This window comes from Eretmochelys imbricata, chromosome 12 (assembly GCF_965152235.1).
Source record: "Eretmochelys imbricata isolate rEreImb1 chromosome 12, rEreImb1.hap1, whole genome shotgun sequence".
In the NCBI taxonomy this organism is placed as follows: domain Eukaryota; kingdom Metazoa; phylum Chordata; order Testudines; family Cheloniidae; genus Eretmochelys; species Eretmochelys imbricata.
In genome coordinates this window covers 6,913,322-6,923,222 of record NC_135583.1, presented here as the reverse complement: position 1 = coordinate 6,923,222, position 9,901 = coordinate 6,913,322, and the positions used below count along the sequence as shown (strand labels likewise).

Genomic DNA, 9,901 nt, shown 5'->3' with positions numbered 1-9,901 from the left:
CCATCCCCTTCCAGTTCATCACCAATCATCCCTGCTTTGGGGACTAGCTTAGAAATAACTCACACAGCAGGAAAGACAGAACTGCTGTCTTCTGCCACTGCTGAGTTCAGCTGCCCACTCCAGCACTGAGCAGCCAGGGTACCAGCTACACGCTGGGCTGCCTAGCTCCCTGCTCCCGCCCTGAACAGTTCAGCAGCTCATAGATTTCCTGGCTGGAGCAAGACAGCTAAACACAGCAGGAGAGAGCACCAGAGCCAGCGGGGAATGCAACGAAGGTTAGCCTGGGTTCACATACTTCTAAATTGGCTACAAAAACCAGGGAGAGGTACTGAGCTGAGAACAGATCCTTCGCATCCAGAGCTAGCTGGTGCTCTGAAGCGGATGGGACAGAGACCAGAGTGGGCGGAGAGGAAGAGGGGAAACTATCTCGTTAATAAAAGTAATACTGCCGAGATGCAACAGGAGTGGAGCCTTTATATCGGAAAATAATTTATCTCCCTACCTGAAAGGGGTTAGGAGACTGTAGATGCCACCTATACATTCATATCCGCCTCTACAGCACCACTCGTATCTCTTGTGGAGGGTGTGGTATTTGCCACCCACAATAAATCTATTGTTTGCTGTTTAACTACAGTAGAACCTCATTCATCCACTTTTGGTCTCTCCACAGCCAAGTTTAATACAGTAGCTGGCAGAGCACTAAGAATCATAGAATCTCAGGGTTGGAAGGGACCTCAGGTCATCTAGTCCCACCCCCTGCTCAAAGCAGGACCGATCCCCAATTTTTGCCTCAGATCCCTAAATGGCCCCCTCAAGGACTGAACTCACAACCCTGTGTTTAGCAGGCCAATGCTCAAACCCCTGAGCTCTCCCTCCCCATAAGAGCAAGGTCTGCTCCCCTATCTCGGTGGTGCAGTTTACTGCAGAACATTTACCTGTAGGTTCTGAACTATCAATGCTTCTGGCTGTCAAAACAAAACGAGGGAGGACACTGGGAGCCATTCTTGATTTTTAATTTTAAGTGGGTTTATCATCTTATGAGCCAATCCACCAGCGTTGGTGGTTCCCAATGGATGTCCCAAAGGCATTAGTGCAAAACGCTCTGCAGCTGGAACAAAAATAGTCTCTATAGCCAAGTGTATTGCATGTCGAACAATTTGGTTCTTTAGTTCTCTCCCCACATCCTGAATTTCCATTTCCATTAGCAATGTCCCCTCCAATGCCACCTTTCCCTGACTCCCCCAATCTGACCCACTTATAAAGACAACCTGAACAAGATTAGCTTTTCTTGTTTGTGTTTCAGTTTTACTCCTGTAGTTAAGGATACACTGAACTCTATATATTAACATCAAAAACCAGCTACCTAGAACTGAATCTCTCTTTTTAAAGATCCAAAATGACATCAAATTAAACTATACAGGATTTCTTTTAATGAATATTAACAAACTGCTTTAAAAAAAAAAAGCAAAATGGAAAATAAACGCAGACAGAAAACTTGGTAGAAGTCGGTTCTACATCTCTGAGGCAGTGTGAAATACGAAGAGCACTGAGTCACTCCTCCTGAGGTGCCAGAGGTTCATTTAAACGCCTTAAAGCTGCTCGTGAGGAAAACTCGGGACCTGTTACTTCAACCGTTCCAGCCCCCTGTGGAAATAAGCTCTGGTCCTCTTTACGGTGCTGGAAGTGGACACGGAGTGGGGGATCCTTTGAGAGAAAACAGGTATGACTTAACCTTTTACAGGGTTAATGTGGGTTTCTGTCACCCACAATGGAACTGCTTTTGTGGCCCTATCCATTTGGGCAGCATGCAGGTAGTCTTACCACCACTGCTCTCACTAGTTACAACCAGTGTGCCCCAAATTCAAACACTAGCCAGCCAAGCTGGTGGCAAGGAAAGGATTTTGGGTAATGCAGCAGCACTCTGGCCTAGGAAGTGCCAAACTTTAGTTGAAGAACCCTTGGTCGTGAGAAGCCAACAATATTCTGTAAATGACAGCTTTTGAGGCTGGATCAGCCCAGTCAATGGGAAAACAGAGGATGGTGACTTTTTTTTTTTTTAAAATGGTTCCTGGCTGCAATATAAAGATGCAATTCCCATGAAGGATACAGGTGGGATAAGGGGCCAACAAGAGGGGCCCACAGGCACTCCCAGAAAGGAAAACGTTCATCCCTGACCCTCTGCTAACCTGCCCTCCCCAAGAAGCCAATTACACAGGAGAGAATGAATTCTCCCCTACTCACTGTCTGATCGGAATAAAAAGGTCATGCCCCAAAAGATCACAATTTAATGCCACAGAATTTGGGAGGTTCAATTACAATCCCAAATTCTCAAACTCATTTCTAAACAAACTTCTCTTTTGCTGATTTTTTTTCAAGTTGTATTTTAAGAGTAGTGTTTTCCCTATCCCGTAGTGTTTTACTGCTGATCCCACTCAGAGACCTCTCGCTTTCAGCACAGAGCCCCCCGAGCCTGGGATTGTATGCCCCTCCAAGTGCATCACTGAGTAGCACTATGAGAGAAGGGCTTGCTTTGGCAGCAGTTTTAAGTCTTAATAGCAGAGCTATGCCTCAAGACAGCTGAACTCTTAGGAAATTCAGAGACTCTCCCCAGGTGAGCAGCTTGCAAACTTAAGGTTCTCAGCCAATTATAGAACCAGGAGTACTGGAGATCTAGAGGATTGACCTAGCCAACTTCTCCAAATACCGTCCAGCACTCATGTAACCCTTAGATTGCATCAGAGTTACTGGGGGTCAGGTGAGAGGGAAAGGAACCTTTGCAGACTTCTACAGCCAGCAAAGACTGGAAAAGCAGCAATGGACTTAGTACATTAGGAGCACAGCAGTCCTGTTGCTGTTCCCTCCTGCTCACTCTAGTGAGAGGAATGTCTGGGGAGCTCCAAGGGCCATTTGGTCAACCAGTGCTACTGGCTCAAAACTGCCTTTAAGCAACTTAACTGTATTTGGACTAACAAGCACGAAGGCTCCCACAGCGGAAGCCTGCTGTTTCACTGCCTGGGGGAGAAAGTCGTGCCTGGGTCTGGCTTGTTCCTGAGCCTCTATGAAGGCCAGGGACAGTCAGCCGGCTCTCTCAGGGAAACTCGTTACTAGGTGGTGTGTGTAAAGGGCTACAGTCCCCGGGGGCGGCTGAGCGGAGACCTGCAAACTCACGTCCCTTTGAACTGCAGGTGCAGTGTGAACTACAATCCAGAAAAGGACAAGCAGGTACGGGATTTGCTTTCACTATTTCCTCCCCTTCTCCTCCACTCCTCTGGATTCTTCACATACGGTCCAGCAGATCAGTAAGACACTAATACAGGTGGGACAGAACAAAGAGGCCAGCGCACCGTCAGCCAGGCCAGCAGCCCATCTCCCACTGCCCCACCTGGGTGCGGGTATCGATCCTGTACGCTCGGGGAAGGGACGCGGGCGGGCGAGGAGCCTGCCGAGGAGGCTCACGGCAAGCAGGCCGCCACCTGGTAGGCCCCCTCCGCGGTGTGCTGGACGCTGTGCTCCTGCAGCAAGCCCAAGTCCAGGAACCGCTCCCCGCACCACATGCACTTGTACTGCTGCTCCCGGGCGTGCACGCCGTGGTGCTTGTTGAGGTGCTCGCGCTGCTTGAAGGCCTTCTCGCACGACGGGCACTTGTAGGGCTTCTCGCCCGTGTGCACGCGCCGGTGCCGCTGCAGGTCCGAGGCGTATTTGAACCGCTTCTCGCAGTCGGGGCACTTGAGGGGCTTCTCGCGCGCCGGGTCGCAGCGGTGCTGCACGAACTCCGAGGAGGAGAAGAAGCGTCTCTCGCACAGCGTGCACTTGAGCGGCTTCTCGGCGCAGTGCGACAGCTGGTGCTTCTGGAGGGCGGAGGCCCTCTTGTAGGACTTGCTGCACACGGTGCACTGGAAAGGCCGCTCGGCGTTCTGCACGCACTTGTGCCGCAGCAGCTCCGAGGACTGGTTGAAGCCCTTCTGGCACACGTTGCACTTGAACAGGTTCTCTATGCCGTGCACGTGCTGGTGATAGAGCAGGTGCGAGGGCTGCACGAAGCCCTTCTCGCACAGGTTGCACTTGAAGGGCTCCTCCGCCTTGTGGGTGCGGCGGTGGCGCATGAGCGCGTACTGCTGCTTGAAGCTCATCTGGCAGAGGTCGCACTTGAAGGGGCGCTCCTCGCTGTGCGTGCGCTCGTGCTGCCGCAGGTCGGAGGGGCGCTTGAAGGACTTGTGGCACTCGCCGCAGCGGAAGGGGCGCTCCCCGCTGGGCGTGCACGGGTGGTGCAGCAGCTCCGAGGACTCCTTGAAGTGCAGCTCGCAGACGCTGCACTTGAAGAGGTGCTCGCCCGAGTGAGCGTACATGTGGCGCACCAGGTGCGAGCGGTGCTTGAAGGTCTTCTCGCACACCGTGCACTTGTACGGCCGCTCCGAGCTGTGGGTCCGCTTGTGGTGCACCAGGTGCGAGGACTGACTGAAGCTCTTGTCGCACAGGGTGCACTTGTAAGGTTTCTCTCCGGTGTGGATGCGCTCGTGCCGCGAGAGCTCGGACAGGTGTTTGAAGGTCTTCTGGCAAATGGAGCAGCTGTAGGGCTTCTCCAGCGCGTCGAGGGCCTGGGAGGGCTCCGCCTCGGGCGGCTTGTAGGTCTTCTCACAGATGGAGCACTTCACGGCGCTGCCGTTGTGGACATTGTGGTGCTGCGCCAGGGAGGTCAGCAGGGAGAAGCCCATCTTGCAGACCCCACACACGAAGGGCTTCTGCTCCACCTGGATGCACTGGTGCTCGAGTAGATCAGTAGCCTGGTGGAAGATCTTCAGACACTGAGTGCACTGGAAGGAGCGGTCGTGCCCTGGCAGGCACTGGTGCTCATGGGGGTTGGACAGGTGAGTAAGGTCGTGGCCGCACACACCGCATTTGTGGGATGGCTCCCCAGCCTGGATCGGAGGGTGCTGGTGATGCTGCGGATTGGGGTCTGGTTGGAGCAGGATGCCGTAGACAGCGCAACCCAGAGGGTTCTCAGCAGTGCTCGAAGGGATCGAGTGCTCTGGGAGTGCTGCTGTCCCGGCGTGATGTTGTTGCTGTTGTGGTTGTGGCTGCTGCTGCTGCCAGCTTTCTGACATGCTTGGGAAAAAAAAATGGGGTTTTAGCAGACACAGCTTCAGCTTTTCGGTCGAGGGGAGCAATTCAGAAGATACTGATTCCCAGCAGCTGGTCCTCAACTGGGGGTGGGGAATCCAGCCCACGCTCTAGATCTCAGGATCAAATGAAAAGCACTCCCTTTCGCAAGTTTTTTGGGTAAACTAAATGGAAACCAGAAGCAAAAAAAAAGCGTCTTGAAGACAACAGGAGGCCTTTGTCCGTGTTGACCCAATGCACTCACGTTGGCAAAGGTGAGGAACACACTCCAAGGAACAATTCTGCAAGGAAAGAAGACAGCTCACATCAGTTCCCACAGGTAAGCAAGACAACTGTGTGTTCAACCCTTTAACCCACGGATCAGACTAAAAATAATCTGTTATACCTATTCTATCCAAGCCACATTTACGCAGAAAAGGGGGAAAACTAACTGAACCAGGAGGAACACATACAGTCTAGGCCAAGTTTACCTAGGACCAGAAGGGACCAAGTCCTGCCCTGACAGCCACGCTCCCATTAGACAGACTTTGTCCTAAGGACTAGCAGCCTTGTTTTTTGGCTCCCTGCATTTTCAATCAAGTGTGATGGCCCAGAAAGGGAGGCATGTGTACATGTGGCTGTTTCAGTTTACAGAGAGTCTGGGGATTCTTTTGCCCTGATTTGGGGCTCAGATTGAGACTATCTAATGACCTGTCACCATCTCTTTCCTAAATTCTCAGCAGAGAAAACTATGTAGTCAACTGGATTAATTTAATCAACATTTCAATTTCAAATCCCCATGCATTCACTTGTTATGAAACCATTGGCTAGAGATAGCAAAAGTGGATTGCTCGCCAAAAGACAAGCCCGACCTTTCTAATTATTTCATGTAAACCTCACTCAAGAAGACATACAGACCCTACTCTGACTAAAAATACTGCCCTCCACAAACCCATATGAAAAAATCACTGCACAGGAGCGTGACAGGATCTGCTGGGGTTCAACACACCTACTAAAACCAAAATGTTGTCTCACTGTTGTGCAGCCCAAGGGGGTAGATATACACTGCTGTATGCTAAGAGCCAATCAAGTTTTACGCTGAGATATAACATCATAAGCAGAGTCCACTCTGATCCAGTTAGGACTGGTTGAGTACCAAAGGCTCACTGGGGGAAACAGTCTCTGATATTTCAGGATTTACTTCCAATCCCCAACTTTGTTAGTGTACCTGACACCACAGCTGTAGAAATGAAACAGCCTCACTAAAGAGGGGATTCAAGTGAATAAGATATCTTCTTATTTTGAGACTCGGAAGAACAAGAGGGCTCCAGGGAAACAACTACCCTGCTTACGATGCTTACTACCCCCACACGACATTAACCCGTGAGACTAGAGCAAAGGCCTACTTACAGACAGATCACAGTACCCAAAAAAGTGTTTGTAGCCATATAGGTCTTTTAGTGAACGTGGCCAGAGTACATAATGTGATTGGTTGGTTACAGAGACTGCCAAACTGCTGAAGGGAGGATCACTGGAGCCTACAAACTTGTGCATAATTTACTCATTGCCCCCAATGAAAGGTATCACATTTTCTGCCTCACAAAGATGACTCAACCAGAATTGTAACCCTTCCCGACGCATAACATGGGACTAAGAAAATTTACCTGCTAGTAAGAAGACTAAATCTATTACAGATACAAGAGAAAGATAGTGAGGTAACAGCGAGACCCAGGAGCAGGCCAATCCCCTGGCAAGAATTCCAACACCACCTCTTGGGAAGAAGGAGGGTACCGATATTCCTGCTGGACCACTATCCCAGGCCCTGCTCAAAAGCTCCATCTTTCATACGAGTTTCCCATTAACAGGCGACTTTGGATTCAGCAGAAACTGATGGCTTAGTCTCCCACTCATTGCTGCAACTGTCTCAAACATCAGTGGCAAGTGGCAAAAAAAAACAACCCAAAACTTCAGCTAGCCCATGGCATTCAGCTCAGATTGAGCGGCACTATTTTGGTACTCAATAGGATGCTGCACTAACCAATTTGCCTTTACAACATTATATTTAATGGTGCACTATTCAGAGAAGCCACCAAACTCCTTAGGGCTGGCAGCTTCACTGGGATCTCCCTTTCCAATCCAGCACATTCCACCCTATCCCCAGCTTTAATTTAGAACTATTTGAACTAAAAGAATATCTGCAGTTACACTAGCTGGAATAAGACTAAGAATAGATAATCTCATGTTTCAGGGCATAAGCCAACCACTAACTGTCCAGGAAGAAGAAGAAAAACTTCTCCTGTGGGCAGGTTTAATCTATAGTTAGTTGTTATGCAGTCTGATAGATAAGCAGAGACCGCACTCTGGACTATGGCCTGATGCAGTATGGAAACGGCTAGGTAATACCCAAACAAACAAAGCCCTTAGGAAATACCAACCTGGGTATATTGATATAAACAAACAAGTTAATGCAGGTGTTCAGTCTGGCTCATCCCTTGGTGGGACACAGAAAATGACGACACTTTAATACAGGGGTGGCGAGCCTGCGGCTCCGGAGCCAGATGCGGCTCGTCAGAAGTTAATCTGCGGCTCCTTGTATAGGCACCGACTCTCTGGCTGGAGCTACAGACGCCAACTTCCCAACGTGCCGGGGCGTGCTCACTGCTCAACCCCTGCTCTACCCCCACTCCACCCCTTCCTGCCCCCTCCCCTGAGCCTGCCATGCCCTTGCTCTCCCACCCCCCCGAGCCTCCTGCATGCCATGAAACCATTGATCAGCGGGGCTGCCGATGGGTGGAAGGCGCTGAAAGCTGGGTGGCGGGACGAGGGGGGGGGACACGACTGATATGGGGGTTGCTGACATATTACTGTGGCTCTTTGGCAACGTCCATTGGTAAATTCTGGCTCCCTCTCAGGCTCAGGTTGGCCACCCCTGCTTTAATAAGAGCGTCAGAATGAAAGAGGTACTCTCAAGTTGGAGAAGAGGCTGGCAATGTAGCCATCTCAAACACAATCTGGCCCTTCTGCACAATAATTTGCACCTTCTGCGCATCATTTCTCTTGCCTTTTTGTTATGAACCTATTTGTGTTCTGATCCCCACCTCTCCATTTCAGGCCCAGCTTCACTTCCCGATCAGCCTCCAGGTCACAATCACAGCACCAAGTCCAACTAACTAATACGTCACAAAGAGAAGAGTAACTCCAGAGTGCAGGCCAGCAGCGGAGGCTACATGCAAGAGAGTAGGGCTCAGAATCCAACCCACATAGATTCACAGCACCAAGGGGCATAGAGGAAATCACCTGTGCCTTAATTAAATGGTCTGTTCCCGCAGGTTTACTCCAGCACAAGTGTTCCTCTGAATTTCCTGGCGTTTGTCATCTGCAGCCTACCCTTAATGTTAATATGCTTAATAAATATGTTTAACAATTCCCTAGGAGAAGATACAGCTAGATCTTCAGACGAAACCAAGCACCCTCAGCTGCTACTTGTTCCTCAAAGATATCTTTACCTTTTTACCCTACAATCTGGTAGGCTACCCCACACTCAGCCCTCTATTCAGCTTTCACCCTGGTGGGATCAAGGGAAACCCAGTGCTGACTAGAACAAACTACACCGTTATGTTACGGAGAACTCACAAGATAGTTAAAATATGTAAAGAGAAGCAGGAAACGCTACAAATACCCCACTGAAAGTCCTCTTTGTAATGAGCGTAGAGACATGACAGGAAATAAAGCCTCCCCCTCCATGCCATTCATATTACACCCCCTGTCCAACCAGACCTTAAGGTGAGACATCCAAACCACAAAAGTTTAACTTACAGATCAAAAAAAGAACGTGTTTCCTTTACTTGGAAGTAAAAACCCTCCTCTTTCCAGACCGTGTCCTACGTGTGAAGCTGGGGACATTTCCAGCTGGGAGGAACAAAAAATGCAGGGGAAGAGGAAGGGAGAGACATGAGACAAATCTGGGAGTAGAGCTGGGGAGGAGGGAGGAAATAAACAAAAACAGACCTAATTAAATAACTGGACTCTGTCTCAAGGAGGAACCGCTCCCGGGGTGGGAGGAGGAGGAGCGGTAGGGCGCCCCCGGGGACAGGCTGGCCCCGAAGAAGCGGGTCGCGGAACCCCACAGCCCCCAACGCTGGCTGGGGTCGGGAGGGCCGGGGACACCCCCAGGATTTGGGACACGGCCCCCTGGAGAGGGGAGCGGCGGGGATCCCCCAGCGACAGCGCAGGGAGCGGGGCAGGGGAAGCCCCGCCGGGGAAGAGGGGGACCCACCGGGTTACGGGCAGCCCCACCGTGCCGGGGACCCTCCAGCACTCGAGGCGCAGAAGCCCCAGGTCCGGGGAGGGGCGGGGGGAGCCCCCGGCAGTGGGGGCGGGGAGGCCCCGGGTCTCGGCGGTGGGGGAGCCGCCTGGCCCCGGCGCTCCCGGCTCCCCGCTCACCTGCAGGCCGGGCCCGGCGGGGGTGGGGCGGCCTGTGTCAGCCCGGCTCGGTCCCGGGGGCCGCGGCCTGCGGGCTCCTCCCGATCCCCGAGCTGGCGTAGCGGCCGCGGCCGGCGGCGCAACCCGGAGAACGGGGGCCGAGGCGGGGCCGCGGCGGAGGAGGAGGCGGAGGGCCAGGCGGGCAGCCGGCGGCTCGGCGCTGGGGGGGGGTCCCGCTGCCGGGTGGGGCCCGCTCGACTCTGGGCGGCGGCTGCGAGCCCCGGGATGGAGGGAGTCGGAGGAGGCGGGGCCGAGGGAGGGACCGGGGGGGGGGGGGTGCGCCTTGCCGGACCGCGGGGGGAACTGCGCGCCCACACTGCCC

The 9,901-nt window shown here is 52.3% G+C and overlaps 1 protein-coding gene across 5 annotated transcripts; it reads right to left on the bottom strand.

The window, feature by feature from the left end:
• Positions 1–1,407: 1,407 nt before the first annotated feature.
• On the bottom strand, positions 1,408–9,706 carry ZNF319 (zinc finger protein 319). 5 transcript variants are annotated; one of them, XR_013347653.1, is made up of 3 exons: positions 8,914–9,405; positions 3,345–5,399; positions 1,408–1,704 (listed from the first exon to the last, which is right to left on the bottom strand). XR_013347653.1 is itself a non-coding variant. In XM_077831039.1 (3 exons), exon 3 carries the CDS (start codon positions 5,100–5,102, stop codon positions 3,453–3,455), a length of 1,650 nt encoding a protein of 549 aa, XP_077687165.1. In that variant the 5' UTR covers positions 5,103–5,399; positions 8,914–9,071; positions 9,541–9,706; the 3' UTR covers positions 1,408–3,452. The 5 variants fall into 5 exon arrangements, 3 of the variants coding, with proteins under 3 accessions (XP_077687165.1, XP_077687166.1, XP_077687168.1); XR_013347654.1 differs by having other exon boundaries at positions 3,383–5,399; XM_077831039.1 differs by adding an exon at positions 9,541–9,706 and having other exon boundaries at positions 1,408–5,399; positions 8,914–9,071.
• Between the last annotated feature and the right edge of the window lie 195 nt (positions 9,707–9,901).

What these genes read in the sequence shown, in the direction of transcription:
- ZNF319 (XM_077831039.1), bottom strand. Translation starts at nt 5,102, where the DNA reads ATGTCAGAAAGCTGGCAGCAGCAGCAGCCACAACCACAACAGCAACAA.